Source organism: Tympanuchus pallidicinctus, unplaced genomic scaffold (assembly GCF_026119805.1).
Source record: "Tympanuchus pallidicinctus isolate F22 unplaced genomic scaffold, pur_lepc_1.0 scaffold8, whole genome shotgun sequence".
Taxonomy (NCBI): Eukaryota; Metazoa; Chordata; class Aves; order Galliformes; family Phasianidae; genus Tympanuchus; species Tympanuchus pallidicinctus.
The window spans coordinates 16,205,856-16,224,176 of record NW_026294802.1 but is presented as its reverse complement, the minus strand read 5'-3'; the positions used below and the strand labels follow the sequence as shown (position 1 = coordinate 16,224,176).

The following is an 18,321-nucleotide window of genomic DNA, read 5'->3' as shown; positions in this document are numbered from 1 at the left end:
GTGCCAGAAAACATCCCAGAGAGCATGGGAACTCAGAAACCTTGACCAGGCCTTGATTCTGGCATCTAAAGAAACTGCAAGAACGGTACCCCCCTCTAGAAATATGTTTTGGATGCTTTCAGCTGAGCCCTACTATCCCTTCCCCACCCTTAATTCCACACTTCATCTCCCAGTTCCTATCACCCATTCTTCCTTTGATCTGGGCTTGTCAAATCTTAATGTTTGTCTTTCTTATCTAATGTCACTGCAGATGCTCTTCTTGTTACCAAGAACTACTGGTCGTGCACAGTAGTGATGTTTGCAGAAGTATAAGACATGGCAAACCAAGTAGATATAAAGCAGTGTTTGGGAAGAGCTTCAGTAAAGGCTTGGCATGCATGGGAAATCTTCACCCTCATTGCCTGTGGAAATGCCAGCCTTGATTCCCCCAGCTTTAGTTCTCATGGCTGTGACCCAAACAGCTATTAGTTGGCTGTAGGCACCCTGAAAAGCCTGTGAAATGAATGATGCTTAGGTCAAGGGACACCATGAATTATGGTGTGTGCATCTCAGGCAATCCAACTTCAGCATGTCAAACTGGAAGCATGCTTTACACTTTAGATCCTGTAATGACACTTTTCATGTCATGGTTTACATTGCAACCTGCCTTGTGAAAACCACACACCCTAACAAGATAAGTTGCTAGTATACAGAAAGACCAGCCTCTACTCGAGCTGGGTGGGTAGGGCTGGTTCTCCCTCACACATACAAGAAGGCTTATTGGGCTCATGCTTCACCCTCAGACAAACAGCTACAGAAAACATGACAGATTTCATCAACTGGAAACATTCTTCTACCTCTACTTACTGGTAGAAAGATTTCTCACTTCTGCCCTGTATCCCTGTCCAGAAGGACAAGAAGATTCAAGGTGGGTAGAAATATCCAAAGAGCTACCAATACACTCAGTGAAACTTGAGCTGCTCCTCATCATACCCTGACATTAGGGGGACTCCTCTTACTTACTTAAACAGTCAGTCATCTTGCCCACATGCAGCATTGCTTCCAAAAAGGAGCAGCTGTTTGCACCTTTGTTTGCTTGACAATTGCTCTTACCCCCTCCCACACCCAGCTATAGCAACAGTAATGAAGCCAATTGCTGCCAGGATAGCAATGCTCCTCTGGGGCAACAATCACAGTATATGTGGCCTGTCTGGTTACTTCTCTTTATTCTGCTGGCCAGGCATCAACTTTCCCAGATGGAGGGCAGGGAGGAAACACTTTTGTGGGCAAGCTGCTGCTGACGCCGCAGAACCTTCCTGCTTCCCTGCAAAGTGCTTGAGGTTGACCATTCATTGCCTGACAGAGCTAGAGCAGCTTGTACATGACGAGTTTGCTCTCTCTGGAAAAATAGGCTTTGCCAGTCTTCAGTCACTTCACACTTTGCCTCTTAGCAGACTCCACTGTTGTTGCCCCATATGCATGTGTTTTAGATGCAGGTGTTAGTGTCTCAGGGTCTCAGATGAGCCCTTCTGCTGCAGCCAGCTGCCATATAACAGGTGGCAGCCACTTGTGAGCAGGCCTGGGGCCAAAAGGATGATCCATCGTCACTGAACTCTGGTCAGCATTTGTGCAGAGCTGAGCATCTTTCAGTCCAATAAACTCTGCTGGGGGATAGGGAAGGGCAAGTGGACAGCGTAGCTCAATGCGAATACCAGAGCCTTCTCCAGGTTAAGCAATTATATTTTTCTTTCCCTTGTATCATATTCATGTATATAACCAAAAAGCATGTTCTAACCCATACGTATTAAGTACAATTAGGATTATTTTACCCTTGCAGAACAAAATTCTGTCTTTATTTTCCCATGGGACTGTGTGGGCATGGAGTCTTTGCCTACAATATACATCGTATTTGCTGCTGTCTCATCCACAGCTCTGTTTTTAAGTTGGTTGCTATAGTCTAAAATTAGACAGGGACAAAACACATATCAATAACTTTATAGAAAAGGAATAATCTGAAAAACAGCAAGGTTTTTTTAATCTGTGTAGACATCAAAGAGCACTAGCTTTCTCAAGTATTGTGTTCAGTTCTGGGTTCCTCAATACACAAAATACATGGAGGCCCTGGAGAGTATTCAGAGAAGGACAACGAAGCTGTGAGGAGTCTGGAGCATAAATCTGATGGGGTGTGGCTGAGGGAACTGGGATTGTTCAATCTGGAGGAGGCTCAGGGGAGACATTATTGCTCCCTGTAAAGACCTGAAAGGAGGTTGTGGCGAGGTGGGGGTTGGCCTCTTCTCCCGGATAACAGTGATAGGATGAGGGGGAATGGCCTTAACTTGCACCAAGGAAGGTTCAGGTTGGACATAAAAAACAACAAAAAACAAAAAACAAAACAAAACACACACACACACACACACAAAAAAACAAAAACAAAAAAAAAAAAAAACCAAAAACACTGGAAGAGCAGTGGTTCATTGGAATAGGTTGCTCAGGAAGGTGGGGGAATACCATCCCTAGAGGTGTTCCATAAAAACGTGGATGTGGTACCTAGGGACATGATTAGTTGTCATGGTGGGAATGAGTGGTGGTAGGTAGACTAAGCAATGTTAGAAGTCTTTCCAGCCTTAATGATTCATTTCACTTAACGAAGCACTCTCTCACTGAAGAGGGAAAGACCTTTGGCAGGTATTTTATCCACTCTTCCCTTTTCTGGCGTTTACAAAAAAAAAAAAAAAAAAAAAAAAAGATTTGATTCCTTATGGAAGCAGATCACCAACTTTATCACAATATGGATCTCAGTTTAACCCAGATATTTTCTGACAAACATCCTCCTCCCTCTCCAGCAAGCATCTCAAGCACATCCCCTCTCCTCTTGCCACCCATGAGAGCTATACCAGTCAATTCCATGCAGTTGTAAAGAATCTATTTTTAAAGGTCTTTAAGTTGACGAGAAATGTTGACCTCAGAAAACTGTGAATCACAAACCCCCTTTTTCATCTTTCCTGCCCGTGCTCTCCCTGTGGAAGCAAACCACCACCATCTGGTCATCTTGCTCCAGAGTCACCACCAGGCCAGAGCTGCATTTTGTTATATTTCCAAAAGTCTTGTCCATGTCCATCCCACAGGTCAGATTTGTATTCCCTCACATGGCTGACCGTGGCAACGTCCCCTCGTGCAGCACTGGAGTGAGGGATGCGGTGACTCACCAGCCTCACTGTGTCCCATGCCAACCGGCTATTTGCTTCTTTGAGTGAATTGTATTGTTGTAGTCACGTTGCCACATTTGTAACTACACAATATTTTTTTATGACAACCAGAAGTTCAGTTTTATAAACAGATGCTGTTGTGGGCCTCTATTACTCAGCTGGATCAGCGTCAGTCTTTTTTTCCAGGCTGCGGTCTCTGTACTGTGCTCTGAGTCAGACACAACCCTACAAACATTTCTTTGAATCGCTGGTTTCCTCCCAGAGACTCTTGACACCTTGCCAACAAAGCAGGGCGTAGCTTACTAACTTTTTTTTTTTTTTTTTTTTTTTTTTTTTCCTCCCTCTCTTTAAAGGCAGACTGATTCATAGTAACTTCTTTAAAACAGAGCTAAGTGACACCACCCTCCCATACCACCGGAGGAAACTTAAACCACCACCAGGTCACTCCCCTTCACTACAGCTCCGCACTCCGGCACAGCAGCGCCGCAGTCCCCCACGCTCCTGCTTCCACAGGTGCCAGCACCGCACGGTAAGAGTTTCTCTCCAACAGCTTTACCAACTTCTCTTGCTCACTGGAGCCCGATTCCTTTTCCTTGCAACTCCAGCCTGCTTTTGTCTTTCATTCTGCCACTTCAACTTGGTGAACAAGCTCAGCACGGGACGCACCTTAACCTTTCAGCATTTGCGTTGAAATGCAGCTGTGTAACGGGGCAAAGAAAGGCATTGGGTAGAATGCTGGCTCTGGCAATGTAATTCTCATCTTCAGGGCATGTGCAGCAGGGAATCATCACGGGAAGCCCCACCTGGTCTAGATGTGGCATGGAATTGCTGCACTCTTTTGGAGCAGCACTGGCTCAGTTTATGAGAAAACCCTGCTTGAAATTAGGACTGCATGTTCAACACTTCTGACTCTCACTGACATTTTTCTGCATGACTCTATTCTCTGTCCTCTCTGTCAGTAGTTTGCCAAGCTCTAGTTTAGAACAGCAGTCATTTTTCCAAGTGGAGCATGGGAAGTTTGGGGTGCAATTGGAAGCTCTCTTTTTGCTATGGGAAACCTTGTAGAGATCCTGTAGCCAAGCCCCTGCTTAGCCAAAGCCATGTGGTGAATAGGAATGAATGCATGCTGTGCCTTCCTGGGCAGCACAGGAGCATGGAGCGCTGAGGGGAAGTGTAGGATTGCAGGCTGGCAGTTTTCCCTGCTCACCTGCCTTTCTCCACACAACCTCCCCCACTCTCCCTCCCCTCCTTCACCACTTCTCTCACTTCATCTGTCTGCTGTGTGTCCTGCGGTCAAATGCCTAAACTATTTTTTGAGGTCTGAGAAAGGGAGCTCAGCACAGCCAGTTTGCTGGCACCAGGCTTCAGTTCCAATAGCAGGAACCCCACCCGCCTCTGCAGTTTCGTAGGACAGAAAGAGACTGAAGCAGTGCTTAGCCCAATCCAGCTGCAAATCACTGGAACTGGGGTTGGTGCTGTGGGCAGTCACTATAGGAATGGCAGCGAAGGTAGACTGACAGCAGCGTGGCAGCAGGGTGGATTTTATTATTTGTTGATGTCCTCTTTGTCCCGGATGCCTCCTGCTAGAGAAATAGCTGTATTTCAGAGGCCAGGGAGCTGACTGAGGCAGTGTTTCCTGAGCAACTTTTGCCTAAAGGCTTTGAATTCCTCAAGGCACCTCTGAGAGCAGCCTTGCCCAGGCACTGGCCACTTGACATTGCTGGATAGAGTCCACTCACATATTGTGAGTCTTTTCTCCTGAGCAAACACAGAGGAGGGAACATGGTATGAAGAGTGTAAAAGCACAGAGCTTGCTATCTATCTATCTATGATGACAGAGGTCTGAGCCAGCCAAAATCCCCGTCCTAACAGGTCTCACACCACTGTCAAACTTAGGGACTACATGAAGACTGAGGATAGGCTCAAGGAACTGCATCCGAATGGCAGCACCTCAGTCTTGCTAGCAGCTCCTTGGTTAGAGGCAGTTCCTCGTGGCAGGCCCTGCGGTCGGCTCTCCTGGCTATGGCTGACACTTGGCATGCAGTCCAAGCTCCCCTCATGCAGCAGCTGGGCATCCCTGCAGGGCATGTGCCATCTCAAGGAGAACTCTGAGTGAGGTGGAGCTGAGCCACACCCAAGGTCACCCTAACAGGCATGGGATTTGAGATCCCACAGCTAGTGCTGCCTATAGCTCTGCTGGGGACAGAGGCTTGGCAAACCGGCCCTGCTGGCCTAGCCGGTGGTCTTTGAGTTTTGCCTTGTGTGTGCAATGCAAGTGCGTGCAGGAGTTGCTGTGTGGTGCCCTGAGGTGGAACGGAGGTTGTGTTTTGAAACAGCTCTGGAAGATGTGCTGATAGAAGCCAGCATGTTTTGGTGAAAGGCACACCTCAGGCCTTGCTTAATGTGACGGAGCAGGGGTTTGCTGTGAGCATGAATCCATCTCTCCGTTAGTCAGCTCCCAGCTGAAAAGCTGGCACATGGCATTCAGCCCATGCTTGTTGGAGAGCAAGAAATACCACTACTGGATTGGTCACTCCTCTGCCCCTATTTTTTGATGTGACAGCACCATCACACAGTACAAAACAGAGCAGCCTGCAGGGTGTGGCACTCCCTTTTTTTTTTTTTTTTTTTCTTTTCTTTTTTTGCTGTCCTCTTGTTCACATGCAAAGAAAGTAATGAAAAAGGACTAAAAGATACGATTTCTGCACCATTCCTTTGAGGTAAGGAGAAGTAAGGGCAACAGAAGTGCTTTTTACATCTCCAAAAGGGAGAGTGAGGAAGTGGGTTTCCTATCTCCCCCACTAAAGACTGATGCTCAGCATACCATGAGTCTCTTCTGCTGAGGCAAAGCTGCATTCACAGGAAACCTCTTTTCCATGGTCTTGCTGGACTAATAGCTGATAGCTACAGTGCAGCCCTAAATGAATGTGCCTAAGCACAAGCTTAAACCTTGCCAGCACCATCCACATTCAGTCATCCCATAGCATAGAGTCCAGCAGCAGTTCCCCATATAAATTGTCCAGAGGGAATGATAGAGTGCCTACACTCTTACACCTCTTCCTGCTATTACACTCCAGGCAGGACAGCAAAGAAGTGCATCTGAGGACTGCAATCTGGAGCAGGGTTTTTTCAACCTCCTTTTGGAAGTGTTTTAGAAAGAACCTCCTGAATTTGAACAGCTGGCCAATGAACAAAGGAAGTCCTGGCCAAATTTACAGCTCTATGCATCCTCCTTGCTCTGAACTGTTTGCAGAGGGCAAACAGATTACATGGAAGCTTCTCTCTGAGTAAGATCAAACATAGTCCATAACCTGACATGGTAGGGAGGGACAAGTTAAGGCAACTCTGCTTTTGAATCCACCTTCTCCGAAAGAGTGACCAGTTCACCAAGCTCTTAGCTAAGATTTAATCCCTTTGCCCCATAAGAATCAACTTGTACCATAGGTATGGGGAAACACCCATGGTGAGCTCCTACGGACAGGTCCTAGGCTATGCAGAGAAGCACAATGAATGACTGAGCACTGGCATGGCTGAGGGCAGGTGAGCAGTGACTAATGCCTAAGGCTTAGCTCTTGCAATGTGGCAGACACATCTGGATTTGAGGAAATCCAGGGTGAAGGCCTCTGCTGCCCTTTTGCCCTTACAGGGCAGTCTACTTAAGGTGGGGAGTTGTGAAAGCAACTGCCAGCCAGGACTGGGTCCAAGATCCACATTCTTCTCATTCCTGAGAGACATCTCCCTTATGGGCTACAACAAGCCTCTGGAAGAGATAGTGAGAGACATGGGAGCAAGAGGGGTGAGCTGCAAATGCTCAGAGCTGGGAGCTGGCTGGTCAGGGTCTGCTGAAGAACAGCTCCAGGAACATGGAGTCAGCTACATGATAGTTGGCTCCAGCAAGAGCAGCCCAGCCAATGTAGTGTGCCCCAGCAACTGGAGTTCTCTTCTCTGGTGGAATCGATTTCCATACGTAACATAAACTTGAAAGACCTCTGTCTTAAGCGGTTCTGCCAGCCCATAATAATTGCACTTGGAAGTAGCCCTTTCCAAGACAGACAGGAGGTTTAACTTCATGACCACCTTCACCCTACTCCACAAAGAGCGTAGACCAACACCAGGCTGCACAGCATCCCCTTACTTTCGCCTTGTGCACAGGAGCCAATACTTTACTCATCCTCTCTCTGCACCCTATTCCGCATTGTGGGTTGAAAGAAAGACCCATAGAACAATTTTACAAGTTAATCCTTCATAGTGTTTTCCAAGCTGGTTTGTAGGAATCTGGGCACCTTGGAATCAGACTGACCCAAAAGCTCAGACTCTGGAGATGTCTATGTCACCCCAACCTTGGTGTCTCAAAGACTGTATTGGCATATTCAGAGATTTTTCTGTCTTAAGAAGGTGAACGCTATCTGGTAAAGAACTATCTCTTTACTCACTCTTGAAACAAAAAGAGGGGAATCTTTATAATATCAATGTAAATCAGAGATTTGCAGTTTTAATTCAAAGATGAAGACAAAACACAGTCAGTGTCAGTTCCACCTCGATCTACAGACTATCACAAGAAAGATAAGCAGCCAATCCCAGCAGAAATGGTATGTGCACTTTTGCTTACACCACACTGTAACCTGAACTTTCCTGTCAGAGCTGTCAGATGGTTTCTCCCATGTGGGCACTGTCAAATTCACACAGATAAATATGTGCACTCATGCGGAATCTGTGCATGAGGATGCACGCAGACACACACAGCTCAGACCTGCCTCTATAGAAACCACAGTCACACACATCCCATTCATAGAGGGAGCCATGCAGCAGACACACACCCCTACACATACTGCATCATCTCCCAGACAGTCTTCCCACAAGTGTTTCTCATCTCTCTTGGCATCTTCTCTGAACTCCTGCAAGTCCCAGCAACTCCCAGCCTTTCCTGATATCTGATTAACCCACCCAGGGACCATCAAACACATCGTGGGTGAGTGTGCTCCCCAGAGCACTTCATGGAGTGTGGAGAAACCCCTCTGTGCTGCTGTCAGCTTTGCTCTCCCCTTCCCATCCTGCTTTACTCTCTGTCCATCAGTCCCAGTCCACGGTGTGTCTAGCGTACGAAGTGACATGTTTTCCACCCACAGCAGCCGCTGGCTGCCTGCCAGGCCCCAGGCAGCTGTCTCTTCCCCTTCCTACTACCAAGTGAGCTTTGGAGTTTCTGTTGATTTTGTCACATGGCTGAGCACTCCAGGGTGGCTTCTTTAGGAGAAGATGCCGATTTCTCAGCATCTGCCCTAGGAACTCTGACATTTCCCCACTTTCAGATGAATCACAAGCATGAGAGCTGTAAAACTCCAGTGTGTCATCTTTCCTGACTCCCCCCTGCATCTGTCAGCAAGCAGAGGTTCGTTACCAAGGGTGAATTCTCAAGAAAGTGGTTTGGTCCCACAAGAAGTGATTCACGTGCTTTGCCACTCCCTTGGGAAAAGAATTGCCCCTGATCCCTTGAAGACCATACCACCAGAAAATGCATCCCAAGAACCAGGCAAAATATTCCATTTACATAAGTTTATTTTCAGCTGTGACCCCTCAGGCTGCTCTATGCCTTCCTTCTGGTTGACATTCAGCTACTTCTCATCGTACCCCATGTGGTCACCACAGACAGGCACCACCCATGCATACACAAAATCTTCTCGTTGCCACAAACCAGAGGCTCCAAAGTTCTCTGTGCACCCACGCACACCTCCTGCCCAACCTTTTTCCCACACATGCAAAATCTCTTTCCAGAGGCACCAGCCTACTCATCTACATCTCCATAAAAAGCATCTAACTTGTAAATTGAGTCAGGCTGGTCTGTCAAAACCAGGTTCTTAACAGCCATGCCTTTATACAGTGGTTTGTAAAAGCCTGGAGTCAGCAAGGACTGCAGATTCAATTGTATCTGAAGTGAGAAGTGGAGCAAAGGTTGAAAGCAAAAAAGGATCACTTCAGGTGCTTTCTTATAATTGCCATGAGCTTTCTAGTATCAGTATAATGGGTCCAAAGTCACGGTGCCACCAGAGTATCACAGAGAACGTCACATCTGCAGTCAGCTAAGTAGCCTTGGGCATGATGAGAATTCATGCTCATATTGCACGTGATGACAAAGCATGTGATCATAGCATCCAGGGCATAAGAGGCAGCCGGGGCCTCAGTGCAGTCAAAGACAGATCCACAAATTCTGTAGGAGGTTTTATTCTACCCTGAGATTTCCCCTACTGTGTTAGGGCAGCATTGCTGTTTGTAGGTTGGCTTTGCCCTGAGAAATGTACCAGTGACAGAAGTGGTAGTTTGAGTTTGTAACTGTTTCAAATAGTATCGTACACTTTGCTTTTGCCATCCGATCTCCTTCCGTTTTGCCTTTGCTTTCCAAGTGGCCTCGGCCCTCACTCCAACCACCAGTATTTCTGCACCTACAGAGACTCAGTGCCATCACAGACAGCGGCTAGGTTCATGTGCTTTCTATAAATGTAGGAAAACATATAATATTGCCATCTTTAGAGATAATGTACTTGGGTGATCTGACTTGCTTCTGTGTTTCTTACAGTCTGTGATGGCAGCCAAAGGAGGCAGAATTTCTGCCATCTCTTTTGCATTCAATCTATGGGCATTTTTGCTGGTATTCTTGCCAGAAGCACACAGTCTTTCCTTCAGAATGTTGAAAAATGGAATATCTCAAACTCAAAGGATTTCAGCAGAAAATCTGATTTTTAGGCAAGTCAGAGTTCACCACCACAGTGCTTACAGGAGGTGCAGTTTAGATATGCTCTCCGGACAGTGTATGCTCTTTCCTTAGCCAGCAGCTCTCACAGTACTTCATCAACTCATCCTGGGAGAGAGAGGTACCATCCCAAGAAAGAACCTCTCAGAGAGGAGAATGGGAGTGTGAGTCAGATGTATTCCATTCCTCAGGAAATATTCAGATCTGAAATACTTCAGACTTATCTGAGAGTGCTCAGATTTTTCAACCAAACAACCCAACCATTCCTGTGGAAATATTATGTCCACCTTCTCCTCTACTTCTTTTCTCTGTAGTGTACACTTCTCCAGAATCAGTACCTAATCTGGCTCTTCCTCTTGTGTTACCCACTCTCCTTATTTGAGGAACTACACTATAGGCCTTTGCTATATCTCCAAGTGGCACTTGGCATTCCATTCTGATGCTATGCTAAACAGTAAACTGAGAGTAAGGACCCTCTTTTCTGGACTGATCTCCAGACAAAAGGATCCAAAACACATAATTAGACAGAGGGACTTTAGGGGGTGACTATATTTTGCCTGCATGAGAAAATGCTTAGCTTTTCAAGGAGTGCTTGACTGCTTAGACTTGATTTGGATGCAGCAGATCTTTGTGTTTTCCTCCTGTATGTGTGCGCCAGTAGTGTCTATGTAGATAAAGTCTGTAATAATTATCCCTAGAGTTGTGGGTTTTTATTGTTTGTTTGTTTTATGTTTGTTGAAAGCTGATGCAGTGATTGTTATTCACAGTTACTGTCGGTGGAACTGGTTATTTCTCCTCATCCATCAGCACAGTTTGCTGTCATCAGCGCAAGATCATCTCTCTTAACTCAGCCATGCTGTTCAGCAGGTGCATGCTTCTTTCCAAACAACGTTACACCTCAGTAGTCATTTTACTCTCATGCCTCAGCTCTATTTTTCTTGGATTAGTTGGGATCTTACCTTGAGAAGGTGCATCAGAAGGCTCACTGTGGGATTCATGATTTGTTTGATTGATCGGTTCTTGAGAGGCAGTGCTAGAACTAACAGTGTCCTGAACACTTGCAGGGTTAAATAACTGTGGTTTTGAGAGCCTTGGGGTGAGTCAGTGGAAAAAACTGGCAGCTCTAGGAAGGATAAGAGTGACTCATAATCAAAGAAGAGCCTAAGGAACTCCAAATCCAGCTGCAGTTTAGGAAGGGGAATGTTAGAAAAGGCATTTGCATGCAATTGTGTTTTATTGCTCCAGCAATGTGACCACACCCTGAAGTGGAGAGAGATGTCTCACACTTAACAAATGGAAAGAGTATCCTGTCAGTCCTCAGTGCTCTGCCAATTTCTCTGTCTAATGGGAGGAAAAGTCCATACCGTACAGTCAGAGGCAGAGATGACTTTATTTCAATGCCATTCAACCACTGGTCCTTTGAGATTGTTCTCCGGTGCTTTATTTAAAAGGAAGAGAAGGATGAAAGAAGGGGAAAGTGAATAGAGAGGGAGGCTTGTGCTTTAACTCACAAAGATTCAAAACTAAGCTGTGAACATATAACCCCAGGGTGGTTGTATTTGATAGCATGTGTATTCAGGGAAAGGTGCTGATGATCTCAGGAAGGAGGTACATTGAAATCATCTCAGCAAACAGTTCTCTCAAGCAGTGTGAGAACTGGGCAGAAAAAAAAAACAACAAACCAACAAAGGGAACAAAGGATTTGGTTTTTTTCTTAGCATATTGGCCACAGTTCTGTGTGTGAATTTTTCTTTACACTGTGAAGTCATATTTTCTATCACTTTCATCATACAGAAAATGCATTCCAAAGCATTATTCTAGTCCTTTAGAGTATCATGAAAGTAGGTCTCCAGTCTTTCAAGCACAGGTTTTTTTTTGAAGCTCCTCAAAAATAATCAGCAAAAAAAAAATTGCTGAATTCATTTCTAAAGAAACTTGGAAAAGTACACCTATCTAGGAAAGAAAGTTTAGCCACTGTTCCATAAAGGCACAGCAGGAAGATCTGCCACGATTTGGTGTATATATATCAGTACATCATGGTGAGAACAGCATTCATTACACCCTATGTAAGAACCAAGGTGCTGAGAAGCAAGGATGACGAGCAGTCAAAGGGATGAGAGCATTTGATTCAAGTGCTCTATTCAAGGTTCCTGCTGTAGATAGATATATAACTTCATCATGGCAAGAGCAATGGTTTCTCAGCTCAAGTGGAGCTATCTAGATCAGTTCCCATCCAGCACTTTGAAACGCACATTTCTTTTGCAGTCAATGAAAAGAAGGAGTTTAACGCTCAGGTCAAATGTATTTATGAGGTAGCCTGCATATAGTAGTGAAAAATTGGCTTCTAGCAATGCTGAACATACACAAATGTCCATCATTAGAGTCAGAGAGGATCTCCTATGGCTGTACTTCCTCCCAGATCATCAAGGGAGGCACTGCAATGAAAGAAGTCATCATCAGTATCCAGGCCATCCAGATAAATCAAGTTCTAGAGCACGGGGAGTATTGCTAGGACGCCCCAAAGCAGGCAAATAAGCCAGGCTAGCATTCACCAAGCCAGGGCTAAACTCCCTAAGTTCTCCCAAGTGAGAGAAACTTCACTGTTGGTGAAGATTTTCCTAAGGAGATATAGGACCAGTCACTGGACCTTATTTGTCCTTGTAAGGAATGATCTTGTTTGAATAGGAGGAATGCGTAACAAAGGCAATTCCCTTGAGTTCTTGAACTCAAGGCTAACACTGGCTTTGGATAAAGTGCCACTGGTGGATAAGAAATCTGCCCACCCACTGTGGTTTGGGAAAACTATATCCAAAGCAGTGCAAGGAGCAGCTGCAGTATTTTACAGGAATACACTCCCACTTACAGTCACGATGAAAGCACCCCCCCCCCCCCCCCCAAACAAAAACAAAAACAAAAAACAGGATTGGAAAAGGTGGAGTCAGTGAGTAAATAATAAAAATAGGGGACTTTAAAAAGCTTTTTGTCATAGTTTGAGCGAAAGACATCATGAAAAATAATTGTATTGTTCCATGACGGTTACCACACCCTGTACACCCTGTACAAATGGTGACAGCATCAAACTTTATTACCTGAGTCACCTGCACCCAAATAACTTGACAGCCAACATTAATCAAATGCTTGACACTGCTCTTCAGTAGTACTTTAGTATCATCATTACCAAGAGATAGAACAACTTCACCCCGTGAAACTTTCTAGGAAGCAGTCTTACAGTGTTTATAGGGTGGGCCCAGCAAATTTTCCTGTCTGATTTCTGTGGTTGTGCTACTTGATTACTGCTACATTTCTGGGAGGACAGGAAATATTCTCACTCACTTTGCATGAATTACCTGCACTTGCTCCCTCAGCTGAGATTTGTTCACTGTATTTCACATTGTCAGGGGAGAAGGCAATAGCCGTAATAAATAGTGTCATGAGTGCTATCTAAAGTAGATACCCCTCCCAAAAACCTTGTCTTTGCAGTGGCATGTTCATCAATGATAATGAATCTTAGAAATAGTAAAAGATGCAGAGTATGGAGGAAAAACAAGAAATCTGCATTACAAGCGAGTTACTGCAGTAATAATGTGATCTGCATGCCTCAAGTTTTTAAAGGGAAATAAACAGTCTTCTGTGCTAACCTAAGCATCTTCCTCTACCCCAGAACACCTCAGTGGTGTTTCTATTCTGGTTATTCTCCTCTACATAAGGGATCAGGCCATTGAATATGAGCAGTTCCCCAGACCATTTTCTACCAATGCTCAGCATGTGATGTACCAAAGGAATGCTCCTCCTCCATTCTGCACTACCTGTCCCACGTCCCAGACTGAATGGTGGAGGCTGTACAGCAAAAGGGAAAGGGACAACAGGAAGAGAAAATCTTTCCTGACCTCCGTGGGCAAAAGCTCTACTTCCTGGAGTGCAGGCCTGTAGTATGTCATTTTTACTTTACAGAACCACACTCCAATTTAAGCAACCTATGTATATACACAGGCTATTTTTACAGCGCTCCAAAGCTATCCACCCCTGCTCTACATCTCTTCCTAGTCTGGTTCCTTTACCTCCAGGCTTTGTTTAACTGCTGGAGGAACTACCATGCAGCTTCTGAAAAAGTTTTTAACTATGGTTTTTTGTTTGCTTGCTTTTTATGCTTACATGCTTACAGAGTGAAATTAAAATCAGCCTTTTTTGTCACGTGTAAATAAAGCTTACGTCCCTGTTCATTGTAGGGGAGTTGGACTAGCTGACTTTGAAGGGTCTCTTCCAACTGGAGAGATTCTGTGATTCTATTCCTTGATTCTGGCCCTACCTTCATCTTCTCCTTCTGCTCTTGTTCTTCAGATTTCTCTGCACTGGTGTCACCACCTAGGAAGGATCCAAGATGTTGGTACTACTGGCTGGTATCTTTGTGGTTCACATTGCCACCGTCGTCATGCTCTTCGTCTCCACCATTGCCAACGTAAGTAGGGGCTACCCTGGATGAGCCACGGAGCTTAGTTGTCGCCTGCTGCATTAGTAGCTAACGACAGGGCTGGAAGCGGGACAGGTGCTTGGGTCTGGAGACTGAAAGCCTGCGGCCCAAGCACACGTCGACAGCGGGAGCAAGTGGCCTTGTCAGCGCCGCCAAAGGCGCAGGGGAGGCGCCGGGCACTCCGCGCCAGACCCCGCAGCCGCGGAGCAGAGGGCCGGGGCTGGGCGAGGCCGTGCCCGGGGCGATGGTGACCCCTGGCGGCTCCTCGGCCCGAGCCGGGGCACGGTTGCACACATCGCCACGGGAGGTTACAGCTCTTCTGCCGTCTCATGCTAGGCGAGGCAGAGGACAGATAACCTCTGCGATTTCTGCTGTAGCATGGGAACAGATTTTTCTTGTGTTTTGTCTGGACTAAATGCCCCTTGACATTCAAAGCCTGTGTCAGCTCCCACCCAACCCGGCTGTCACTGACATACTCCGTCTCATTCAGCTCTCAATCTTGTGGCACTTGAGCTGTGGCTGCTCCCCTTTACAGTTTAATTGTGGTTAAGGTGGTGCAGTCACCGTGCCTGGAGGTGTTCAAGAACCATGTGGATGTGGCACTGACGGACATAGTGGGGATGGGCTGACGATTGGACTTCGTGATCCTAGTGGTCTTTTCCAATCTTAATGATTCTATGATTCTGATCTCACAACAGGGCAAAGGGTCCCAGTCGGAGGCACAGAGCTCTCTCCCTCATAACACAGTTGTGTCATTGTGTTTCAGGTTTGGATGGTGGGTAGGAATTCCACTGGAAATGCCTCCTGGGGACTCTGGATGTGGTGCAACAACACCTGTGAGTCGCTGTCACCCAGTGGGGGCAATGCTGGTGAGTAATACCTCCACTTTTGTTGTGGTGATGTCTTGCCATGCTTTGTCATGCAGTGTCAAAGCTGAGCCCTGACCTTCTCAAATCTGCTCTGTTGGCAGCTTCCCTCAAAGCAGCGCAAGCCTTCATGATCCTCTCAATCATTTTCTCCGTCATCGCTCTTGTTACATTCATTGTCCAGCTGTTCACCCTGGAGAAAGGCAAACGTTTCTACATCACTGGAGCCATCACGCTGGTTTGCTGTAAGTACACATGCTGGGCAATGGCTCTTCATGCTTCCCGGTGCCTCTGCAAGCACAACAGGCCACATGTCTGCCACTCATGGCCACCAGGGAAGTTGTCAGCCAGCTAAAAGCTTTCAGTGGCCCACTTTTTGATTTAAAAAAAAAAAAAAAAAAAGCATAGAGCGCTCTGGGCAGCCTGATCTGGTGGGTGGTAACCTTGGCCACAGCAGGGTGACTAGAACAGGATGACCTTCAAGGTCCCTTCCAAGTCATTCTAAGATTCTATGATTCATAGAGGAACTAGAAAGTGATCTCCATATATTTTTAATTTAATTTAAATAATGAAATTATTTCCAGATTTTCATTAGACAATCCCAGTGAGTTCTGCAAATTCTCTTCATAAAAGAACAAAAAGCATTCAAGTATTACAGAGGGCAGGGAAATAAACAGTTAGATTGCTACTGCTCATGGGATTCAGTACATAGCACCAAACTGTCTGCAGATCTTATTACCTGATTACTTATTTCGTCTTAACAAAAGTTTATTCCCCCATGGCATCCACTAAACAAGACCCAAGTGTCTTACGTCACCAAGTCCACAAGAGGAATTCTTTTGAAATAAGCCTAATGGATTGCAGCCCCTCTCTCAGATGACATAAGATATGCATTACAATCTCAATCCAGAATATTACCTCAAATGTCCTACAGCAATGCTGGTTTTTATATATTTTCCAATTCTTTCTTTTCCCTTCTTTCCTTCAGGGATCTGCATTCTGATTGGAGTCTCCATTTACACAGCTCGATTCACAAAAAATCAGTCTGTGATCCAGGCAGGAGAGGTGACAAATGCTCACCACGGCTACAGCTTCATATTGGCCTGGATCTGCTTTTGCTTCAGTTTTGTCACTGGCATCCTCTACCTTGTTCTTAGGAAAAAATAAGGTCGATGAGAGTCCTGGGGAGAGGGTTGGCTGCTGGGAATGGGGAACAATTGCTCTGCCGAGAGAACTTTTGGATAAATAGAAAGAACAGGAACAGTCACCATCACCACTACTGCCACCACCATTACAAAACAACAAAACTAGAATCTTCAGAAACTCATTCACCAAAGAGCAGGAGGAACAGAACTGACTGATCTCTCATTCCTGGGGCTGCTACACCAGAAATCTGCAAGTGACCCAGACAGCTGTTCTCCTTTTCTATCATAACTTCACAAACATTCAAGCCCAGCAGTGATGACTGAAGAGCACCGAAAAAATGAGGGCTACATCTTTTTCCCTGTCTAGAGCCCTTCCCACTTGCCTTTCAGTGTGCCTGGTGGGTTGGGCATTCAGGCTTACAACTCCCTTTTTTGTCTATTGAAACAAATGGGATGGGACTTTTGTTACGTTTATATATATATACATATATATATATATGTATGCACATATATGAAAGACATTACATTGAGAAACAACCCAATAGAAATCAGATTAAATTAGTATTAAAAATACTACGGGAACAAGGCAGCTATTTTTTTTTTTTTTTTTTTTTAGTTTTTATTTTTTTGCTGTTCTGTTTCCTATTTGACATTCCCATGGTTGAATCAAATACTGGTATGAAGGGCAAGTATACAAATATACAAGCATGGAGGATGGAGAGAAAGAGAGAGAAAGAGAGAGGGCGGGAGACATACACAGGGGTTCCTAAAAATAGAGAGCGCAGTTGCTCAATGATGCACGTGCAGGGAGGGAATCCTTTGGGTGTGTGTCTGCACTAAAATCTTCTGTTCAGCTCTAGTACATAGCAACAGCACTGCAACAAATGTAGGCTTTTTTTTTTTTTTTTTTCACATGAACACTCAGGACATGGTATGAATTGGGAGCCCCACCTTGTGACACAGCTCATCTCAATTGCAGATGCTACACGTTAGTAGAGGAAATGTATTCCCTTATGAGAGACTTGGAGAGATGAGACAGGACTTGTGAGTTCTGCTCCGTGCTGCACAACTTTAGGCCAGTCACTTAATCTGGTGCTTTTCCATCCTCCTAGACCTACCTCCTATGGTTGCTGAGAGATTTGGAGAACGCTCTCTGATTCAAGGTCCCCATGTGAAAGGCTGGCAGAGGATAGTCAGGCATTGTTAGTGCTGCAACCAATGCATTTCTGTCACTTTGAAGAACCTCAGTCATGAGTGGAATTCATAACGGACAAGAGGTTGAAATTTCCTGTGGCTCCATCCATAACAGAAAGGCAGAGAGTTCAAAAAACGTACAGGTGCAGTTTGTGCTCAGATACAATTGTCTCTCTCTCTCTCTCCCTCTCTCTTTCTGTTACATTTTCTTCTCATGTATACTTTATCAATTTGGTGGATTTACTCTAGTACTGTATGTTGGTGTTTCATTAACAAAGGTTATTTCATATATAGTCATTGTAAATATTTTGAAATGCATATTTTTAACTTTAAGGGTATAAAAATAAAATCTGATTCCCTTTATTATAAAGCGTTTTGCTTGTATTTTTTCTTCATTAGCATTTCAGATACTTGTTAACAGAAGTATTTGCTGTATTCTCTGAATCAAAACTCACTCCTTTAGAACAATACAAGACTACCATGCCTTGCCTGTCAGCCTCCAAGATTTCCCATTTTGGTAGGGAGGAAAAAGAACAAATTTTGAGGCTCTTTTCAGGCTTTCTGCAAGCTCAAACAGATAACACTCAGCCCCCAGAGCCAGTCTTTACTTCACATCCAAGAGAGCTGAAAATGTACTTTCTTGATCATAGAATCATAGAATTATTTGAGTAGGAAGAGAGCCTTAAAGGTCACCTAGTCCAACTCCCCTGCAATGAACAGA

General features: G+C 45.2%; 1 protein-coding gene across 1 annotated transcript; it reads left to right on the top strand.

Moving 5' to 3' along the window:
- The first annotated feature begins 3,554 nt into the window (after nucleotides 1–3,554).
- On the top strand, nucleotides 3,555–17,970 carry EMP1 (epithelial membrane protein 1). The gene is made up of 5 exons (XM_052669532.1): nucleotides 3,555–3,714; nucleotides 14,266–14,383; nucleotides 15,162–15,264; nucleotides 15,366–15,506; nucleotides 16,250–17,970. Exons 2-5 carry the CDS (start codon nucleotides 14,306–14,308, stop codon nucleotides 16,426–16,428), a joined length of 501 nt encoding a protein of 166 aa, XP_052525492.1. The 5' UTR covers nucleotides 3,555–3,714; nucleotides 14,266–14,305; the 3' UTR covers nucleotides 16,429–17,970.
- Nucleotides 17,971–18,321: the final 351 nt, after the last annotated feature.

Bases quoted from the DNA above. Each gene is read 5' to 3' on its own strand.
- EMP1 (XM_052669532.1), top strand. From the start codon at position 14,306: ATGTTGGTACTACTGGCTGGTATCTTTGTGGTTCACATTGCCACCGTC. The intron at 14,384-15,161 runs GTAAGTAGGGGC...ATTGTGTTTCAG, and splicing joins TCGTCTCCACCATTGCCAAC to GTTTGGATGGTGGGTAGGAA. The intron at 15,507-16,249 runs GTAAGTACACAT...TCTTTCCTTCAG, and splicing joins AGCCATCACGCTGGTTTGCT to GGATCTGCATTCTGATTGGA.